This window comes from Bufo bufo, chromosome 11, assembly GCF_905171765.1.
Source record: "Bufo bufo chromosome 11, aBufBuf1.1, whole genome shotgun sequence".
NCBI lineage: Eukaryota > Metazoa > Chordata > Amphibia > Anura > Bufonidae > Bufo > Bufo bufo.
This window is the reverse complement of record NC_053399.1, coordinates 45,599,997-45,623,296: the sequence shown is the minus strand read 5'-3', so window position 1 is coordinate 45,623,296 and position 23,300 is coordinate 45,599,997. Positions and strand designations below refer to the sequence as shown.

The 23,300-nt window shown below is 47.5% G+C and overlaps 1 protein-coding gene across 1 annotated transcript in view; it reads right to left on the bottom strand.

The window, feature by feature from the left end:
- The window catches only part of RALGAPA1 (Ral GTPase activating protein catalytic subunit alpha 1), a 188,629-nt gene that overhangs the window by 113,359 nt on the left and 51,970 nt on the right, over nt 1-23,300 (bottom strand). Inside the window, 6 exon segments of the mRNA XM_040412867.1 lie at nt 6,309-6,470; nt 8,131-8,368; nt 9,451-9,580; nt 10,724-10,872; nt 10,962-11,096; nt 22,902-23,099. Coding sequence (XP_040268801.1) covers nt 6,309-6,470; nt 8,131-8,368; nt 9,451-9,580; nt 10,724-10,872; nt 10,962-11,096; nt 22,902-23,099 — 1,012 coding nt within the window.

Here is a 23,300-nt window from a genome sequence, read left to right as displayed (position 1 = left end):
TAACGCCGTTAATGGCTGTGCTTTGTATTGCAGCCCAGGACAAGGAATGGACTGCAGCGCCCACCTGAGCACTGTGGACCTGTAAACCGCTTTGATTGGTGGGGGTGCTGGAAGTCTGACCCCCCCATTAGTTATTGATGACTTGCCCTGCTCATCTATATCTCCTGGAATACCCCTCGAATAGTTTGTCATGTGCTTCTCATTTGTTGGATGAATGGCAGCACATTTTATGAGAACGAGCAGTCATAGTAATAATCATTCCTCATAACTGACTGGGTCCTCAACCCACGTAAATGTCCATAATTCATCATGAATCCCTTTACAGGCAGCCATGTATTAGTAGTGCTGCTACAGAAGTGGTGAATGCACCAGATTTTTAAATACGTGCAGAAAAAATAAAAAAAAAATTAAATAAATGACATTACATTATATATATGCTAGTGGAAGCACCAAACACCACTCTTAAAGGGCATCTGTCAGCAGATTTCTACCTATGACACTGGCTGACCTGTTACATGTGCGCTTGGCAGCTGAAAGCATCTGTGTTGGTCCCATGTTCATATGTGTCTGCATTGCTGAGAGAAAAAATGATGTTTTAATATATGCAAATTACCCTTTAGGAGCAACGGGGGCGTTACCATTACACCTAGAGGCTCAGATCTCTCTGGAACTGCCGCACCATCTGCACTTTGATTATCAGGATCAGACAGACGTGAACACATTTACACTGCCTGGCCCTGTCAATCAAAGTGCAGAGAGAGCAGACCCTCGCGGTGTAATGGTAACGCCCCTGTTGCTCCCAGTGGATCATTTGCATATATTAAAACTTCATTTTTCTCAGCAATACGGCTACATATGAACATGGGACCAACACAGATGCCTTCAGCTGCCAAGTGCACATGTAACAGGTCAGCCAGTGTCATAGGTACAAATCTGCTGACAGATGCCCTTTAATGTTCAGCTATTACTCCAAGTGTGCACTGGTTTTAACTATTTCAGGGGATCATGCAAGGTGGCATGCACTCTGATGGCAAATGTTCCTAAATTTGCACAAACTTTAACACAATATAAGACTGACATTATAAATGACTTGAGAAGATCTATAACATAAAAGGAGACAGAGCTTGAGCTCCGATTGGCAGAAGCTAGAATAAAAGGTTAGAGCGTCCAAGTCATAAATACCAGGCAACAAGTCAATATGGCAAGTTAGTGCAGAAAGGCGTCATAAAGGACACGTATCAGACATTCTCAATGGTGCAGAAAACACACTTTTGCCGCATTTTTGGAAAGTGGACTCTAGCCCAGATAAAATGGGGCAGATTTACCAAAGGTCGCACTTTACAATGTCTAACAATACGAATTAAATTGACTATTCTGGCGCATGGACCTTTAGAAATTTGGAGTATCGTAAATCCTGCAGCAGATTTACTCTAGAATTCTATCCGTGAGCCAAAAAAAACGGTTTATTCTAAGTTTATACCAGAAACTCCAAAAATGCGGCAAAAGTTTGGTGCACGGAGGTAGATTTAGGAGACTGCTCTTCAAAGTGAAGCCATGCCCTTGTCAGGTGTAAATGTGATGTAAAGCATGCACGCCAGTTTTTTGGTGCAAAATACTCCAAAATAATGAAACATTTTCAGTAGTAAATTTGCCCCATAGTGTCATCCAAATGTTAGCATGTTAAGGGGCGAGAGACCTAAACAAGTTCACTGCATGGCCTCGATTAATCAGTGATTGCACCAAGGGTCAGCAATCTCCAGCACTCCAGATGCTGTGAAACTACAACTCCCAGCATGAACCCTTGCTCGGCCGGCTGTCCTTGGACTCCCACAGAAGTGAATAATGCATGCAGGGAGTAGTAGATCCATACGCCGGATTATATAGGTGTTTGAGAATGTCTGATACCAGCAATTAGAGGACGTGCAGAGAGGGAACGGGCGCGCAGATGCCACCCTTCGGACGCTATAATGCTCTCCTCTTTTCTGTGTGGTTACAGGGGGCTGCAGACAGTGGGAAGGAGTGCAGACAGAGGTGCCACTACCTGACAGCTCATCGGAAAGCAGGGTGAGAACAATATCAGGCAGAAGGGGTTTGGAAGGATGGATCAGGACAGGTGCACTTTTAGCGCTGCGGATAGAGGCTGATGGCAGGGCACTGTCCCCAATGGATCGGCTCCTCATGGCTTTAAAAAAAAGAAGACAGAAAGACAGGAGAGATCGGGGGGAGAAGAGGGACCGGAGAGGAAAGAGAAGGGACTGATGAGAGTGCAGCAAAACCACAAGAAGCAGGCAGAAAGTGAAATTATGCAGGTGGAGAACTCTACAACATTGTGTGCTTCTATGGTGGAGCATGGACATGGGAGACGAGAACAAGACAGAGAGAAGGCTACAACAGAAAAATACACCACAGACAGGAAAAGAAATCACATAATGCAGGACACATGGACAGCAAATGGAGATATACAGGTTCTGAATGCTCTCCTGGACTGGAGAAAGGGTCCACCTTCCATGTCATACCCAGAGGAGCCCAGCATCTCTCCGCCATGGTAATTCTGCAAAGAAAAGTAAGAAACCCCAAAAAAGGGCACCCCAAAACTCAGATTTACAGACTCCTGTGAGTATGACTTGGGAAAGGGTGCTGGCTCATTAACTAAGTAAACCTTTCTGAACTGATTATGCTGTGAAGTTATCTGTGTCCATGTCCAATCCACATTTTTTTGGAAGACTGCACATGGACCCACTCATTTCTATAGGTCTGCAGACTGCACATGGACCCACTCATTTCTATGGGTCTGCAGACTGCACATGGACCCACTCATTTCTATGGGTCTGCAGACTGCACATGGACGCACTCATTTCTATGGGTCTTCAGACTGCACATGGACCCACTCATTTCTATGGGTCTGCAGACTGCACATGGACCCACTCATTTCTATGGGTCTTCAGACTGCACATGGACCCACTCATTTCTATGGGTCTGCAGACTGCACATGGACCCACTCATTTCTATGGGTCTGCAGACTGCACATGGACGCACTCATTTCTATGGGTCTTCAGACTGCACATGGACCCACTCATTTCTATAGGTCTGCAGACTGCACATGGACGCACTCATTTCTATGGGTCTGCAGACTGCACATGGACCCACTCATTTCTATGGGTCTGCAGACTGCACATGGACGCACTCATTTCTATGGGTCTGCAGACTGCCCATGGACCCACTCATTTCTATGGGTCTGCAGACTGCCCATGGACCCACTCATTTCTATGGGTCTGCAGACTGCACATGGACCCACTCATTTCTATGGGTCTGCAGACTGCACATGGACCCACTCATTTCTATGGGTCTGCAGACTGCCCATGGACCCACTCATTTCTATGGGTCTGCAGACTGCACATGGACCCACTCATTTCTATGGGTCTGCAGACTGCACATGGACGCACTCATTTCTATGGGTCTGCAGACTGCACATGGACGCACTCATTTCTATGGGTCTGCAGACTGCCCATGGACCCACTCATTTCTATGGGTCTGCAGACTGCCCATGGACCCACTCATTTCTATGGGTCTTCAGACTGCACATGGACCCACTCATTTCTATGGGTCTGCAGACTGCACATGGACCCACTCATTTCTATGGGTCTGCAGACTGCACATGGACGCACTCATTTCTATGGGTCTGCAGACTGCCCATGGACCCACTCATTTCTATGGGTCTGCAGACTGCACATGGACCCACTCATTTCTATGGGTCTGCAGACTGCACATGGACGCACTCATTTCTATGGGTCTGCAGACTGCACATGGACCCACTCATTTCTATGGGTCTGCAGACTGCACATGGACCCACTCATTTCTATGGGTCTGCAGACTGCACATGGACCCACTCATTTCTATGGGTCTGCAGACTGCACATGGACCCACTCATTTCTATGGGTCTGCAGACTGCACATGGACCCACTCATTTCTATGGGTCTGCAGACTGCACATGGACGCACTCATTTCTATGGGTCTGCAGACTGCACATGGACGCACTCATTTCTATGGGTCTGCAGACTGCACATGGACCCACTCATTTCTATGGGTCTGCAGACTGCACATGGACGCACTCATTTCTATGGGTCTGCAGACTGCCCATGGACCCACTCATTTCTATGGGTCTGCAGACTGCACATGGACCCACTCATTTCTATGGGTCTGCAGACTGCACATGGACGCACTCATTTCTATGGGTCTGCAGACTGCACATGGACCCACTCATTTCTATGGGTCTGCAGACTGCCCATGGACCCACTCATTTCTATGGGTCTTCAGACTGCACATGGACGCACTCATTTCTATGGGTCTGCAGACTGCACATGGACGCACTCATTTCTATGGGTCTGCAGACTGCACATGGACGCACTCATTTCTATGGGTCTGCAGACTGCACATGGACCCACTCATTTCTATGGGTCTGCAGACTGCACATGGACGCACTCATTTCTATGGGTTGACAAAAAAAAAAACGGACAACACACAGATGTCATCTGTGTGCTGTCTGTATTCATATGTCCAAATTATTTATGCAAATTATAAAAGATGTCCTATTCTTGTTCATACTGCAGAGAAGAATAATTATTTCTAATGATAGGAGTGAGATAAATGCAGAGTGCGCGTGGGAGGTTGCTGTATTTTGCAGATCAGTGGTTTGCGGACCCCAATATGGACACCGTTGTGTGCAAGAGGCCTAATACTACATTTCCCCTGCTGCAGCCATATTGGCTTCCCCCTGAGAAAATAGCTAACTGTCAAGTCATAGGCCAGACTGTCCAAGATCAGCTGATCTTTGGCTGGCTTTACTGTCATCATGAGACAACCACTTTAAAGGGTTATTCTGGTTACAAGACTTTATCCCTATTCACATGATAGGGGATAACCATTTTATCAATGGGGGTGCAACCACAGGGATCCCCACCGATCATGCATATTTAGGCTAGTGCATATTTAGGCTAGCGATGTTTATTTACTTTTTATTATTCTGTGTGTGATTTGTCTGTGTTATCTTATATTTATTCACTTAGCCTGCGTAAGATTATTCATTCTCAAATCTTTTGAATTCCCGTTAGGCCCCTTGCAGACGAGCGTTACTCCCGCAGCGAGTCTGCATTGCAGCACCCGGCCTGACCTCCCAGCGCTGCTGGGATTCACATAGCATTATATTGATTTATGATGCTATGTAACAGCATCATGCAAGTGTTATCCAATACATTCCAGAACTGTAAGGGTTACATAGCATCATAAATCAAAATAATGCTATGTGAATCCCAGCAGCGCTGGGAGGTCAGGCCGGGTGCTGCGATGTGGACTCGGTGCGGGAGTAACGCTCGTCTGCAAGGGGCCTAACGTGAATTCCAAAGATTTGAGAATGAATAATCTTACGCAGGCTAAGTGAATAAATATAAGATAACACAGACAAATCACACACAGAATAATAAAAAGGAAATAAACATCGCTAGTCTAAATATGCACTAGCCTAAATATGCATGATCGGTGGGCTGCGCTGGGAGGTCCTGCCGGGAGCTGCATTGCGGACTCACTGCGGGAGGAACGCTAGTCTGCAAGGGGCCTTACAGTGTGGGTCCCAGTGGTGGATCTCTATCAATCTAATAGTTATCACCCTATCCTGTGGATAGGGGATAACTTTTTATAACCACATTTAATAGCTCTCTTGGAGACCATGCATGATATGATCGGAAATTGTCTGCAAATGTGCCACAGCAACCTCTGACATTTGGGAAACATGGGATTGCAATGAAAGCTCAATACGCTACAAGAACAAGAACTAGATTTTTCAGTTTTATAGTTCTACTACTGCACTGGTTATTCATCACAATTAAAGGGGGTTCTCAGAGACTATAACACTGACAACTTTAGGAGAGGTCATCAGTTTTTGGGTTTGGACCCTCACCATGAGAGCAGCGCTGTAGTAACCTTGTTAAAAGTAGCTGACTGGCAGTGATGCCAGGAATCAGACCCCCGCAGATCTCATATTGATGACCGATCCTATGATCAGTAGTTAAGTCATGTATTTTTTATATAATTTAATGATGAAATAACAGGCAGCTCAGCACACTGGAATGATGGGGATTGCACACAATAGGGATGGGTTCTGCATACAGGATGATTCTAACCAACACCTTCTGCTGATATAAATTCTATAACCTTCTCATCAAATTAAAAAGCACCAGCAGTGAATCCTGCAATCCGTGAAATCATGGACTGATATGAGCAATGAAATCATGGCAGATGTTATAATATTCACGTACCAATAGTCTTCTGCCGCACAATACTTCTGGCTTTCTCAGTGCCAGGAGATCCGGTGGTAGTGGCACTGCGTTGGCGCATCGGAGCCTGGCCGGGCTGCTCTCTGCTCCACCCTCGTGAGAACGACTTATCCACTGCACCTTTCTGAAATTCATGGCCGCCTCCTACATAAAAGGCAACGACAACAAAGTCTGAGAAGAGAATGTCACTACATGATGCCATTTGCATTATTCCATGCACTGGAGGCCCCTTCATTGTCTGACCAACCACAACTTAAAGGAGATATACCTATGTAATGGCATCATAGTAACATCATAGTCACAGGCCCACTCCTCTATTAGCCAAAACGGCAAAAAAAAAAACATTGTGCTGTTTGGCAAATTTTATCAAAGAAAAAGGACATGCTCTGTCTTGTTTTTTTTTCTCCTGCCCCTCTCTTCTCCAATCTTGTTTGAATAGGTTACAATGGGATCGGTAATGTACAATTACAATATATTAGAGGTCTTTGCAAGGCCAGTATGCATACTGTTCTTTTTTTCTCTAAGCGGAGTAAAAAATTAAAGGGGTTGTCCAGCCTCTTTTAAAGTGATCTTCTGGATAGGCCATCACTAGCAGATAAGCAGGGGTTCAACACCCAGCGATCTGCTGTTCTGTGTAGCTCTGGCGCTAGACCTCGGCACAATGGAGCTACAGAGCACTGTCACCATTGTAGTGGGCAGCGCTTGTCACTGCAACGCTGCTCACACTGATTTCAATGACAGCAGTGCTGTTCGCTACAACGCTGATTGTGCTTTGTAGCTCAGGTGCCGACTTCCAGTGACGGAGCTACACAGAACAGCTGATCAGAGGGGGTGCACGGTGTCAAACCACTGTCAATCAGGTAGTGATGGCCTATCCTGAGGATAGGTCACCACTTAAATATAACTACCTATAAAAATATATATAAAAATACACGAGACACATAAGGGTACTTTCACACTAGCGTTTTTCTTTTCCGGCGCTGAGTTCCGTCACAGGGGCTCTATACCGGAAAATAACTAATCAGACATATCCCCATGCATTCTGAATGGAGAGTAATCTGTTCAGGATGCATCAGGATGTCTTCAGTTCAGTCATTTTGACTGATCAGGCAAAAGAGAAAACCGTAACAAGCTACGGTTTTATCTCCGGCGGGAAAAACTGAAGACTTGACGGAATGCCGTATCCGGCATTTTCCCCCATATTTTATTAGTGCCGAATCCGGCATTCAAAATACCGGAATGCAGGACCCGTCCTTCCGGCCTGCGCAGACCGGTAAAAATGTGAAAAAAGATACAAGACGGATCCGTCTGTCCGCATGACAAGCGGAGAGACAGATCCGTTCTTGCGATGCATTTGTGAGACGGATCCGCATCCGGATGTGTCTCACAAATGCTTTCAGTCACATACAGATCGGCAGATCCGGCGGGCAGTTCCGACGATGGAACTGGCCGCCGGGTCACACTGCCGAAAGTGTGAAAGTAGCCTAAGTTAGGAGTCCAGTGTATTGAAAGGGCGCTCCACCTCCCCTTTTAGCAGTGACTGACAGCAGGCTGCTGTGTACTGCATACCTATGTGTCAGGTGTATTCTTTGATCACTCTTTTTAACCAAACAACAGAATATTTGTGTGCTTTTTTTGATTAACAGGAGAGTGGACCCGTCCCCCACACTATGCTGACCTGACAAAGACCAGCATAGTCTGAGGATAGATCCACTCTAACGGTTACTTTTACACATGGATTGCAGACAAGGAGTGTAATTCGGCACATCAGTAAAGTGTGAGCTTTTGAGACGCATTCTTTAACCTTTGCCCTTGTGCTTCTTCTGCTTTTGCTCGCTTAGCTTGTCTAATGGCAACTCGTTCAAGTCAAGATGGTAGACGTTTTTGGCCAGCACTTTGGTTAACGTTTCCATGGTGTGAGCCCACTCTGTGGCCTGCTCCTCCCAGTACGTCAGCGATGACATAACTGCCAATAAATCGTCCCACAGTTCTCGGGAGACGCTAACATGAAGGCTGGACTTAATCCAGGCCACAATCAGTGTCTGAGACAAAAGAAAGAAAATTGGTTAAAATAAAAGAAATCTTATACAACACTAAAGGAACAGGAATAGTTGTAGCTTTTATTTAGTTTTATTACTTTTAAAAATATAACCTTTGAAAAAAAATCTAATTTTATTCTGCATTGCCATTTTATATCCATCTACCCAGCTGTATGAGGGCTTATTTTTCACGGGATGAACTTAAATTTTATTGGTACCATTTTTGGGGTATGCACAACTTTTTGATCACGGTTATTCCAAATTTTTCAGGGGACAACGTGACGAAAAAAATGGTGAATGTTTTTTTTTAGTAACAATTAAGTGAAGTTGTTTATATATTTTTAAGTATAAAATTGGGAAAGGGGGGTGATTTTTTCTCGCTCTCCATATATATATATATATATATATATATATATATATATATATATATATATTTTTTAAACTACTTGTGTAACAACCCCTTAGGGAGCTACAACCTGGGATATCTTTTGATCTCTTGTCCCATGCACCATAATAGAGATCTATTATGATGAATGGGATTCTGATGCCTCGTGCTCAGCTTAGCATAAGCTTACCATGGCAGGCCTGGGAAGCCTCAGCAGACGCTCGGCTGCCATCGTAATCGATCGAAGCACTGCAATTTCACTGACAGGGCTCTGATCGGAAGGCAGAGAGCGCCGCATTCCTCGCCTAATCTCACAGAGGCCTTGCTCGCTATTGAACGCGGCACCTGAGGGGTTTAATAACCAGTTTCGGCATCATTGCTGATCCCTGTCATTGTGGCCAGGTTTCTGCTGCATTATACAGCTGCCACCCACTGCGTATGGAGCGGGGCTGCTGCGCTGAGCCCGCTCCATACAATCCCCCACTCATAAGGTCGCACATATACGGAATTATGTGTTAAGGGGTTAATAGAGCCAATACTGGAAATTAGATCAGAACCTGCCCTTCATGTGCCTGATCATCAGTTCAACTGAGAAGCCACTGACCACGTCTTCTGCCCAACAAGGAGAGTCTGGCACTCCTTACATCATTTAACAAGTCGAACAAGAGTAACATCAACGCTGTGTCCCACCAACAGTTACCTGAAACAAGGGTCCCGCCAACCGGCCAGCCAAAATCTGATTCTTCCTGCCTTGATATTGCTGTAGAACCTGTTGTGGGATCTTCAGGACAGACTCTGTAACCCTGAGCATAACCAGCAGCAACTGCATCCTGGACACGACAAAATGGTATCTTAACATGAGCGTAAAGGAACAAAAAAAAGTGATGGACATAAAAGGGGATCAGTTATGTATCAATTATGTTTTTTCTGAACCTAAAAAAATATATAATTTTTAATTACAGTCCAGAAAACCCCTTTGAGACTGCTAAATTCAATTTCACAAGGTTATTCTGTAAAAACTTTGATTGTTTTCTGACCAACCAGGACTGGGCTCGCCCTGATCAACCAAGAGTCTGAAGAATTACAAATCTCTTCAAGGGTTTTTACAGGTGGGGATGCAAAAATAGCTGTTGGCCAATGTGTATTCTCTGGGGAGAGCGGAGAAAGCGGATGCCAGACGGTTCTGGACGTTCGTATCTCCGCCAGTATAAAAGGAGGAGAAATTCTTAATTTTGCCTGATCTTCATCTCCCTCGACATCTGCTGGGGAGAGTTGGAAGCTCCCCACGCATATTAAAGTGTCTGCCGAACACTAATATGTACGTAAATATGTATCAGTATGAGACTGGTGGGGGTCTGACACCCAGCACCCCCTATCAAGTTGTCATTGGCAGCTGCAGGTTCCATAGGTAAACAGTGTACTGAACTGACACTATAGCGCCTTACATTGTGTAGTGGCCGTTCATGGGCACTGCAGCTGATGATCCTATTTAAGTGACAGTGTAAGGAGCTGTGTTCTGGCATTCCGGATTCCCATTGAGGGAAGAATAAGTTATGGCATACCCGAGTAATAGGCTATACAACTCTCTAGTGTCAAAATTCCTTAAAGGGGTTGTCCCATCATAAAACATATCCCCTATCCACAAGTTAGGAGATATGTATCTGATCTGTGGGGGTCCGACTGCTGGGACCACCACCAATAATAAGAATGAGGTACCAGAGTCTACAGAGCAAACAAACTGGTGGTCACGCAGGTGTGCGGCCGCTCCATTTCCCTCTATGGGACTGTGTGCCACTCGCTATCTCCCAGAAAGCTGAATGGAGCAGCAGCACACCCGCGTGACTTCTGTTGAATTCTTGTGATGAGTGATGGTCCCAGAGGTACTTCTCCCCTTTTCCTATGGATATGGGGGGACAATAGGCACTCTATATACTGCATAACCAGCAGCAGTCATTCTCAGTTGCCCTTATTACCAGGTCTTCTTATCCATGGAGACTTGAACCACCATGTAACGGTAGATGTTCAGGACTCTCTTGCACATGTCCGTATGTTCATTTAACATGGTCTTGTTGTCATTTGCCGGTTCAAGCAAAATTATATTTGCAGCATTTACGATAAAAACCTACAGATAAAATAGAACCAAAAACGTAAACAGAATTGATGATTGCTTCATCCGTGAAGGACACAGAATCAAGCGCTGCATAGGGATACCTGATACACGGCCTGAGCACCAGCCTTCACATTCCTGTCAAAGAGGTCCGCTTCTGAGAGCGGGCTACTGGAGTCCTGGGGGCACTGGGACCAGCTGGCAGGGCGGACATTGCCTGGAGGAACTGTCAGTGCATCCTATACAAGGGAAAGAACACATTGGTTATTCGTAGTCCACCCTATGCTGTATACATTATTACTGCAACTTAACTTGGCCACACAGCTGACACTCATTAGGCCAGCAACTATTACTCTGTGCCCCCCAGGCTTCTAGGAGACACCTCTGCCAACATTCAACATGACGGACCTTTCATTCCACTTTTGTTCTGTATTAAAACTAGATACTGATATTCTTTTGTTCTATTCTGTTATTTTACTATTGTATATTTATTCTGTTGTCTGTACATGATTATGAGGGCGTCCATTATGCTTGAGCGGTTAATAGAATTTTGAGATATGCTGTACTGCTGTAAATGGACCATAGGAATCTGTAGTCTGGAAACGACACCCACGACTTCTATAGGAAAGTGTTCTGATACACTCTCTGTCCTGTGCAGAGGTCACTTGTGCAGGAAGGAGGAGGAGAGCTGTGACCATCACCTCTTGTGAATGGAGGATCCTGTATTATCTATATATAGGTGTTTACTTGTCATTGTAACCCTGTCTGTGATGATAATGAGATGACTACTGAGAAGTGAACTCTACAGAACAGGAAGTGTAAATCTATAGTGAGATTATATATAGATTAAAAGTAAAATAAAAAAAATTAAACATTGTATTAAACATAAAAACTTGATTTAACATAAGGACCTTGCCATTTTTCACCTTAAAGGGAACCTGTCATCAACTTTATTCTGATCTCACTGAGGGCACATAAAGTAGTGACAGAAATGCTGATGTCACCAATGTGTCACTCATGAGCTAATAGTAAGTGATTGCCGAGAACCAGCATCATAATCATTGCAGCCCAGGCCTTGAAAAGAGTCAGATCTACCTGAGAAGAGTCCTGGTTATTCATATCTCCTGCTCTCTCCCCGTCTGCTGATGATTGTCAGTTCTCTCCTAGAGAGAATGGGAGAAAACTAGGTAGAAGACGGTCAGTCATCAGCAGGTGGTCAGGAGAGCAGGACTTCATGAATAACCAGGACTCTTCTCAGGTGGCCGGGACTCTTCTCCAGGCTCAGTCTGCAATGATTGTGATGATGGTTCTCGGCAACCACTTACTATTAACTTTTAAATGACAGACCGCTGAAATCTACTCATCTGTCTCTACTTTATTCTGCCCTTAGAATGGGTAACACAAAGTTGATGACAGGTTCCCATTAAGGACCAGGCCATTTTTTGCAAATCTGACCAGTGTCACTTAATGTGGTGATAACTTTAAAACGCTTTTACTTTTCCAGGCCATTCCGAGATTGTTTTCTCGTCACATATTGTACTTTATGATAGTGGTAAAATCGAGTCAAAAAATTTAATTTTTATATATAAAAAAATACCAAAATTTACCAACAATTTAGAAAAAGTAGCAAATTTCAAAGTTTCAATTTCTCTACTTCTACAATACATAGTAATACCTCCAAAAATAGTTATTACTTTACATTCCCCATATGTCTACTTCATGTTTGGATCATTTTGTGAATACCATTTTATTTTTTGGGGACGTTACAAGGCTTAGAAGTTTAGAAGCAAATCTTGAAACTTTTCAGAAAATTTCCAAAACCCACTTTTTAAAAGGACCAGTTCAGGTCTGAAGTCACTTTGTGAGGCTTACATAATGGAAACCACCCAAAAATGACCCCATTTTAGAAACTACACCCTCAAGGTATTTAAAACTTATTTTAAAAACTTTGTTAACCCTTTAGGTGTTCCACAAGAATTAATGAAAAATGTAGATGAGATTTCAGAACTTCACTTTTTTGGCAGATTCTCCATTTAAATTTTTTTCTGCTAACAAAGCAAGGGTTAACAGCCAAACAAAACTCAATATTTATTACCCTGATTCTGTAGTTTACAGAAACACCCCATATGTGGTCGTAAACTGCTGTCCGGGCACACGGCAGGGCGCAGAAAGAAAGGAACACCATATGGTTTTTGGAAGGCAGATTTCACTGGAATAATTTTAAGCTGCCATGTCCCATTTGAAGCCCCCCTGATGCACCCCTAGAGTAGAAACTCAAAAAAAATGACCACATTTTGGAAACTACGGGATAAGGTGGCAGTTTTGTTGATACTATTTTAGGGTACACATGATTTTTGATTGCTCTATATTACACTTTTTGTGAGGCAAGGTAACAAAAAATAGCTGCTTTGCCACAGTTTTTATATTTTTTTATTTACAGTGTTCCTCTAACACAGCGGTTCTCAACCTACGGGTCACGACCCCTTTGGGGGTCGATTGGCCCTTTCCGGGGGGTCGCCTGAGGCTTCCTATTGTGGGTCCAGGCCCGTCGCTAACAGACAGGCAAAACAAGCAATTGCTTGGGGCCCCGAGCTGGTTGGGACCCCGAGCTGGCCCGGGGCCAAGCAGAGCCGGTGCTTGTTTTGCGGCTGAGTAACTCAGAAGATCCGATGGTATATTCTAACCCCCAGGCGTTCCCATGGTGACGGGGACGCTTGCCTAGGGGTTAGAATATACCATCGGATCTGAGTTTTAAGAGCTCAGTGAGATCGTAAAAACTCAAATACGATGGTATATTCTAACCCCCAGGCGTTCCCATGGTGACAGGGACGCTTGCCTGGGGGTTAGAATATACAGGGCCACGCCGCTCACAGCAGTATATTTATAAACTAATCAGTAACTACTTTAACTTTAATCATTGCTCATTGCTGAGCTCTTAACTTGGATTATAATTTATTTGGATATGGGATATCTTACTTTGTCTTAGCTCCGGTAACAGCAGGCAGGGCAGGGGGGGGGCGCTCACTCACTGACGTCACGCGCCTGCGCCGCCTAGTGGGAGGAGCAGGCGCGTGACGTCAGTGAGTGAGCGCCCCCCACCCCCCGCACTGCCTGCTGTTACCGGAGCTAAGACAAAGTAAGATATCCCATATCCAAATAAATTATAATCCAAGTAAAGAGATCAGCAATGAGCAATGATTAAAGTTAAAGTAGTTACTGATTAGTTTATAAATATACTGCTGTGAGCGGCGGGGAGGGAGATCTGTGGATGGCACTGTAGGGGGATCTGTGGATGGCAGTGCCATCCACAGATCCGCCTACAGTGCCATCCACAGATCCCCCCTCCCCTAAACATTGCCATCCACAGATCTCCCCCCTAAACAGTGCCATCCACAGATCCGCCTACAGTGCCATCCACAGATCTCCCCCCTAAACAGTGCCATCCACAGATCCCCCCCTAAACAGTGCCATCCACAGATCCCCCCCTAAACAGTGCCATCCACAGATCCCCCCCTAAACAGTGCCATCCACAGATCCCCCCCTAAACAGTGCCATCCACAGATCCCCCCCTAAACAGTGCCATCCACAGATCCCCCCCTAAACAGTGCCATCCACAGATCCTCCCCTAAACAGTGCCATCCACAGATCCCCCCCTCCCCTAAACAGAGCCATCATGGCACTGTTTAGGGGAGGGGGGATCTGTGGATGGCACTGTTTAGGGGGGATCTGTGGATGGCACTGTTTAGGGGGGAGATCTGTGGATGCCACTGTTTAGGGGGGAGATCTGTGGATGGCACTGTTTAGGGGGGAGATCTGTGGATGTCTTTGTGATTAATTACTCTGCTTTAATTATGTTCAATTTGTAGCAATAAAAATACATCCTGCATATCAGATATTTACATTACAATTCATAACAGTAGCAAAATTAGTTATGGCGTAGCAAGGAAAAAATTGTAATGGTTGGGGGTCACCACAACATGAGGAACTGTATTAAGGGGTCACGGCTTTAGAAAGGTTGAGAACCACTGATCTAACAGGTAAGATCATGTGGTATTTTTATAGAGCAGGTTGTTACAGATGCAACAATACCAAATAGGACTACAGTACATTTTTTGTTTGTTTGTTTTAGTTTTACATAATAAAGCATTTTTGAATTAAAAAAAAAGATTTTTTTTAGTGTCTCCATATTCTGAAAGCCCAAGTTTTTTTAAATTTTGGGTAACTGTCTTATGTAGGGGCTAATTTTTTTCAGTACAAGATGACGGTTTGATTGGCACTATTTTAGGGTGCATATGACTTTTTGATCGCTTGGTATTACACTTTTAGTGATGTAAGGTGACAAAAAAAACGAGATTTTTGTATAACTTACCAGTAAAATCTCTTTCTCGCTCTTTCCTTGGGGGACACAGAAGACCTTGGGTATAGCTCATCTCCCTAGGAGGCGTGACACTAAGTGAAGACTGTTAAGCCCCTCCTCCACAGCTATACCCTCAGCCTGGAGAGAGAGACTGCCAGTTGCGTGTCCAAGTAGTGAGAAAAGGCAAAGTCCAAAAAGTGGAACCAACAAGCCAACTACCCAAAGGGTAAAACAAACTCGGAAACAGTCAGAGAAGAACAAAGAATGGGTGGGTGCTGTGTCCCCCAAGGAAAGAGCGAGAAAGAGATTTTACTGGTAAGTTATACAAAAATCTCGTTTTCTCGCCCAGTTTCCTTGGGGGACACAGAAGACCTTGGGACGTTCAAAAGCAGTCCAAAGGGGGAGGGACCACAGCACCAAGGCGAAGCACCCGAAGGCAACAAAAAACCGCCGCCTGCAGACCAGGCGGCCCAAGGCAGCATACGCCGAAGGCCGAGTATGCACCCTGTAGAACTCGGTAAGGTGTGCAAGGAAGACCAGTGACCACCTTACAAATGCATGGCCGAAGCCTAATGCCTCCGGCCCAGGAAAAACCGACAGCTCTGGCAAAATGAATGGTGACACCAAAAGCAGAACCCTGCCCTTGGTGCGACAACCACAGCAAGAGCCACACTGAGAAAGCGGAGGAAAGCCACCCTGGAGGCCCTCAACCCCTGCGCGGACCTCCTGGGAACACAAGAGACCGAACGTCGACAAGAGTCGGAGATCTCCAAGTAAAAAAACTGCAAGGCCCAAACAACGTCCAAATCGGTGAAGTGTCCGTTCCCGGGGGTGGGAAGGGGAGGACGACTGCCTCAATGAAATGAAGGACAAACACCACCTTCCGAAGGAAGGAAGAGACGGAATGGAGAACAGCCCTGTCCTGGGGGAAGACAGAAGGCTCGGAACAAGAAGGGCCGCCACTCAGGCACCAGTCAGAGACACGATGGCTACAGAAACCCAACCGTACAGGACAGAAGGAGTAGAGAGGACTTCTGTAACGGCTCCAAGGAAAAATTGGAGCGCCAAGAGCCCAGTATGTGGTTCCCAGGACGGTAACGGAGGGCAGTACCAAGGAACCCAAGAGCCGCTCCATGGAAGAAGTTCCTGACGGGCCCAGAGGGTCGGGGAACGCTGAAAGAGGAAGGACAGGAACGACACTTGATACCTCAAGCAACGGAGTCCCAGCCCCAGGTCCAGGCCGGGCTGGAGAAAGACAGAACCATGGAGAGAGAAAGGCAGAGTGGGGGAACGCCCAGCTTCCCACAGAACCCCAGGTAAAGTCCTAAGTCCTACCACAGATCCTGGACGAAAACTCGGCTAGAAGCGAACACTAGCGAGCTCACTAGAGTCGCCTGGGCAAGCGGGCGAAAACCCAATGATCAGTAACACGGGCAGAACGGTCGGTAGAACGGGTCCCGTCGGCCCCGAACAATGTTGTCCCGTATCCACCCGGAGTGGGGGAGCAGACGGACAGGAACCGAAGGGTCCGCCCAGCAACCGCCCGATGCCAGGACAAGACAGGCTAAAGCCCAAGCCGATGTAGCCACCACAGGAAGACGGACTAAATGGTAGTCCTCCCAGGTTACCGAGAAGGTAAATCCATAGCAGAAACATTGCCTAGAATGGAAAAAACGCAATCTGCACCCAGCGGGAGGACAGAACGCGGTAGACCCGTTAGATAGGTACACAGCTAGTACAGTCAGTGTGGACAAGACACCAGAACCATCCACCTGAACAACCATGCTCTTCCCAGAGGGGAGGGCAGAGAAGGAACATCCTCTGAAGCGTGGCCGGAACAGAAGCCACATCGGAGAGATCCGTACTGAGTGGGAGCCAAACAGAACCGGCGAGAAAAGGCAGTCGAGACAGAGGCCGGGATAACACCCTCCAAAAGAAAGGAGGAGTGGGCATAGAGAAGCCATAGGACAGCTCAAAAGCAGAACCCTGCTACACTGAGACGCCCGGTTCACCGCTTCGCAGAAGGCGAATATCCTGAAGAACTCAAGGTGGATGTCCTCCGGACCTGGGTAAGCGAGCACCCAAGAGAAGTTGGGTGACCTTTCCCAAGAAGAGCGGCCCGAACCTGGTAGAAGGAAATAGTAGTAGGCGAGGGGACCGTAGTCCCGCCAGAGCCAACATAGAATGCGAAGGGCGCTGCAGACAGCACTCTCGACCATGTGACCACTAGCGCAGGGAAACAATGCTGCGGGAAGACGAATGGGTACGTGTCTAGGAACCACGAACACTCCCCGGCGGAAGGGCCAACAAAATGAATGAGCACCGCCCAGCTCTGAGCAGTAGCGAGCAGGTAGAGGCCGTCTACTTATATATAAGGCATTCATTTATTGTTTGTTGGACAACACCTTAGGCTTACACAGGTGGACAGAATGATCTCTTTAGAGAATAGTGCAAGGCTTGCTGCAAACACCGTCTCCCAAGAGAAAAAAATATGTCGCAGGAGGAAAGGAGGGATACGTACGAGTAGCCCCGTAAGCAATGAGAAGGCCAACCCATCTACGGGACGAGAAGGTATACACGGCCCAAACAACGCACAAAAACGTCCACTCACTGCCAAAATATCACTCAGCGAAGGCCAGCCAGAGTGCCACAGTATCTACGGAAGTGCAAACTGCAAACTGAAAAGGAGTTATGCACAAGACTAGTATGGTATGCGATGGAACGCAAAACTGACCGCCCCGAAAGGGGGGAAATGTACCTGGCAAATTGCAGTCGGCAAGGGTGCAAAAGCCCGCCCCAAAAAAAGGGGGGAATGCCCAAGGCCGTACCTACGTCAGAGAAGTAGGGCATACCATACTTCGCCCCGAAGGGCGCCATGCACATAGCCACACAGTATCCAGCAGGAATGCAGGAGGTCCACCTAGTGAAAGGGGGACATGCACAGGGCTATCCTAGCATTAAGTGAGTGTGCAACAACTCACCCAACACCGAAACTTCGTGAGAGTGTAACTACTCCCAATGAAGGGGAACATGTGCAAGTCCAATACGGCACATACAAGGACAGCCTTGGATCTCGTGAGCGTGCAAAATTCCGCCCATGGAATGAGGGGTGGTCACGCAAAAGGCCAGCACGGTATCCAATGGGAGCGCAAGCGTTCCACCCATGTTAGAGGGCCATGCTCAAGGCCAGCAACGTATCCGGTGAGAGTGTAGTATGCCGCCCAGAAAAGAGGGGGGGGGTCATGCACACGGTCAGCATCGCATCCAGGGAGAGTGCGATCAGTCGGTGAGAATGTGTGCATGTCACCTGAAGGAGGCATGCCCATGGCCGGCAGCGAATCCAGTGAGAGTGCGTACACCGCCCATGGAAGAGGGGTCATGCATATGGCCGGCAGCGGATCCAGTGAGAGTGCAAGCACCCCGCCATGTATGGGGTTCATGCACATGGCCAACAACGTACCGGCGAGAGAACATCACCGACCGAGGGAGTGTATGTATGCCGCCACAGGGAAAATCCAATGAGAGTGCATCATACCACCTATGGAAAGTGGTCATGCACATGGCTGGCAGTGAATCCAGTGAGAGTGCCAAATGCCGTCCACGGAAGGGAGTCATGCCTATGGGCGTCAGCGAAATCAGAGAGTGCAGCATTCCGCCTATGGAAGGGGGTCACGCACATGATCGGCAACGAATCCAGTGAGAGTGCAGCGTTCCACCAATGGAAAGGGATCGTGCACATGGCCAGCACCGTATCTGGTGAGAGTGCAGTATGCCGCCTAAGAAAAAAAAAAAAAAAAAAGAAAAAAAAGGGGGTCATGCACAGATCGCAACGAATCTAGTGAGAGTGTAGCGTTCCGCCTATGGAAGGAGGTCGTGCACATGGCCAGCACCGTATCCGGTGAAACTGCAGTAGTCCGCCAATGAACGGGGGATCATGCACAAGGCCAAACCGTAGCCAGGGAGAGTACAGTATCCCGCCCAGAAGGGGGGTCCCGCACATGGCAGTACCATAACTGAAGAGGGTGACGAATGCTGCCTACAGAAAAGGCCGCATGCACTTGACCAGCGCCGTATCGTGAGAGAGGGCTAGGAGGGTAAAATGACCCTGGCAGCGCCGCAGCCGGGGAGTGCGACATGCCGCCTAGGGAAGGGGGGCATGTACTGACATGAGGCTGCAGCGTCCTGCGCAGCCCACAAGTTATATATATAAAAAATTTTTTTTTTTTATATATATATATATATATATATATATATATATATATATATATATATATATAACAGAAAGGGGAGCCACCTACAGGAGCACTGGGGGGTTCCATACAGGCCCATCTGAAGCCGGCCTGTACCCAAAGGGTTAAACAGGGATCCGGCCAGGAGGGCGGCGCTGCGATCTCCTGGGGGCAGCCATACAGGCCCATCTGAAGCCGGCCTGTACCGCGGCGATGCGATCCCCTGGGGGCACCCATACAGGCCATCTGAAGCCGGCCTGTACCCAAAGGGTTAACAGGGATCCGGCCTGGAGGGCGGCGCTGCGATCCCCTGGGGGCGGGGGAACCTCCCGGCGGGAAGAATTCCCGCCTGGAGAAGTTCCAGCCCCCTCCAACAGAGGCCGGAATCTTGCGGCCTAGTAATTGTAGGCCGTGAAGCCGGGGCCTAAATTATTAGCGGCGCCCGGCTGACCGGGGCCGCACAGTATTCAAGTACCGGCCGGGGAACGAAGCGGCGCATGCACATGCCGGCCGCGGGTGCCCACCCCGCGGGCCGGAAGAGCCGGGGACCCGGATAGAGCGCCGGGATCGCGGCCGTAAAGCCTGCGGTGCCCGGCCGACCGGAATGTTCCGACGGTCGGCCTGGGGCTGTTGAAGCATAGCGCTCATATTGCAGGCCGCGGGTGCCCACCCCGCTGCCCAGAAGCGAGGACCCTGCGCTCGGCAGCCATTTTACCCATGGAGCGGGCCCTGGCTTATAACAGCGCACCATGTGGCCAACAGCCACAACCACCTTGCCCTTGGGCCGGTGCCCGTGAGGGCAGAGGAGGGTCAGGAGCAGCAAGGCTCTGGCCCTGAAGCAGTAGCCGGTAAGAGGGAGGGGGACCCTGAGACCGGGTGCCTGTGAGGGTGGGATGCCTGCATAACCCCTCCGTCAGGGGCAGCTAGTTGCGGACCACTGCAGCTCCCCAGGCATTCTTCTTGTAGGGAGAAGGGTGCCAATGACCTATGGAGGCCAGGAGAGAGGGAGCAGAATGTCGCCCTGCGGCAGCCCAGGGGCCAGCCTAGGTCTAGCAGGGACAGAAGGGTCCATAGGCCCAGTATAGGGTCAGGCACGCAGGAGACCGGGGGGGACGGGGACGTTGGGCTGGAGCAGCCAATCTCTCACCATAGACGTCTTCACCCTCGGTCCGTTCCAGCAGGGTCGCCCCTTCAGCTACTGGCACCGTAGTGGCAGGACGCTGGAAGGGGGACTTGGCGTGCGGGCGACCCTTGCGCTGGCGGGATGTAGGGGAGCTAGGCTGCCCTGATCCACCTTGCCTTCTGTGGGGGAGGCAGCCGTGCGGGTGACCGGCACTGGCGCAGCTCAACCCCGGGAGAAACAGAGAGGTCTAGTGCGTCTCTGTTGTCCCTGATGATCTGGAACAAAAAGAAAAGAAAAAAGTAAAAATCTAAAATTTAAACAAGGAGAAACCAGCCCTGCAGAGCAGGGAGTGTCTTGCCTCCTTGGACACTAAGCAAAAACTGGCAGTCTCTCTCTCCAGGCTGAGGGTATAGCTGTGGAGGAGGGGCTTAACAGTCTTCACTTAGTGTCACGCCTCCTATGGAGATGAGCTATACCCAAGGTCTTCTGTGTCCCCCAAGGAAACTGGGCGAGAAATGGCTTTTTAAGCACAGTTTATATTTTATTTTTTTGACGGTGTTCATCTGAGGGGTTAGGTCATGTGATATTTTTATAGAACTGGTCGATATGGATGCGGCGATACCTAATATGTCTACTTTTCTTTTTTTCCCTATTGTTTACAAACATTTTTTTACTTTATTTTGGGAAAAGGACGCATTTATTTATTTTTTACTTGAAACGTAAAAAAAAAAAATTTAAAACTTTATTTTTTTTACTTTATTATTTGCCCCACTCTGGGACTTCAACATTACAGGGTCTGATCCCTGTTTCAATGCAGCACAATACATCTGTATTGTGCTGTATTGAACTGTTAGTGTATTACACTGTAAGACGCTAACAGTTGCCTAGTTGCCTCTTAGGTCTCCGTACATGCCGGGCCCCAAGCCATCGATTCCCTGCCACAGCAGCTCGGGGACCCGATAGATGAGGTGAGGGAGCGCAAACCTCCCATATGCCTCGGTCAGCGCTGACTGTGGCATATGAGGGGTTAATCCAACGGCAACAGCGTTATCACCGATGCTGGTGGATGCAGCAGGGATCCGGCTGTCAGTAACAGCCGGATCTCTGCCGCTTATTGCGGCACCGCAGGACGAGAATGCTCGTCCTGGGGCACTAAGTACTGGCCTTTTAGGACGAGCATTCTCGTCCTGGGTTCTTAACGTGTTAAACAAAAGGTAATTTCCTGATGACACATTCAGTTCATTTCCGTTTTGCTCCATTATAGTAGCAAAACAAAGAAAATAAGTGAAGTGCTGGATTCGGCACATAACTGGCCTGAACAGAGTAAAATAGATCCCACTGACTATAATAGGGTCCATTTGGTTTCTGTTCTGGAGTCCACTTTATTGGCGGAGAAAAAAGTCTGGCATGCAGGACTCCTCTCTGCTGTTTCTGACAGAATGTGCCACAGAGGCCCCAAACGGAGCCTCTGACACAGATGTGAACAAGCCCTTAAAGTGCTGTCTACATGAATCCCTCAATATTGTGCGAAGAAAAGGATGCAAATGAGCCCTTAACAAGCCCTGCCTCTGATGCCACCAGATGTAAGGCAGCTATCCTATAAGTCCATATTCAACCTTTTAAACAGGCCTTGAGACATGACTTGGATATTAAATAAGCCAGCATCTCATCTGCAGACAGCTGTTTCGGGGTGATTGCCCCTCATCAGAGCAGAGAGAGTACTGGCTTAACTGGGTGAAAAGACTACGTCAGGATAGGGGGGAGGTACTATCTCCTCTTTGGGGAGCGCGCCTTAATCAACATGAGGTGTCTTAATCTGTGTCTGCAGATGAGGTGCTGGCTTATTTAAAAGGGTTGAACATTGACTTATAGGATAGCTGCAATCTGGAGGCATTAGAGGCAGAGCTTGTTAAGAGCTCATTTGCATCCCTTTCTTCCCAGAAATCCAGAGGAGCATGTATGGCCTATGTCTCCTCATGCCAATTAAGGCACTCTCCCCAAGGAAAGATAGTACCCCTAAATCAATATTGTGCGGCAGAAATCACTGTTACTTTCATCTGCTGCCTCAAGGATTCCCTCATTTTAGGTGCTCACAGATCCACCATCTAATCCCCAGCTATCAATAACAGCCGAGGGACGATGTTTGGACAGAATTATTGGCAGCACAGTTTATAGAATGGACCTGCAAGATTAGAGCAAGGTGAGGGCACATTATAGAAGTCTTCTCTGGTCAGATGATCATGATGTTACCAGCTGGAGATCCTTCTTCCAAATACTGACTCCATGAAAGTCAGGTCTGTGGCTCCCAGAGTGCAAGAATGAAACTAACTCTTACCTCTTCACGTTCTTTTCCCTTTTCCGTCCCAGCAGAACCTTCCTGCCGCTCAACAGATATGACAATGCCTTCCTCTAAGGCAGACGGCTTATCAGGCTCTTGCATGAACAAGGGTTTTTCCTTCTGTTTAATCCACTGCTCATACACCTTCAGCACCTTGCGCATGGCTGCCGCTTCACACACCGGCAACAAGAAAGACTGAGAGAAAGACACAATGACAATGAATAGTTAATGTTTCAACCTATAACACTCTTTCTAAGGTTGGATTCGCACATCCGTATTCTGGACGCGTTTCTCAGCATGACCATGGGTTTACTTATTTGAATTTGCTCTCCAGATGTCTGCATCCGGACTAAATGCCTATTTACATGGGAATGATCAGAAGGGCTCATGCACGCA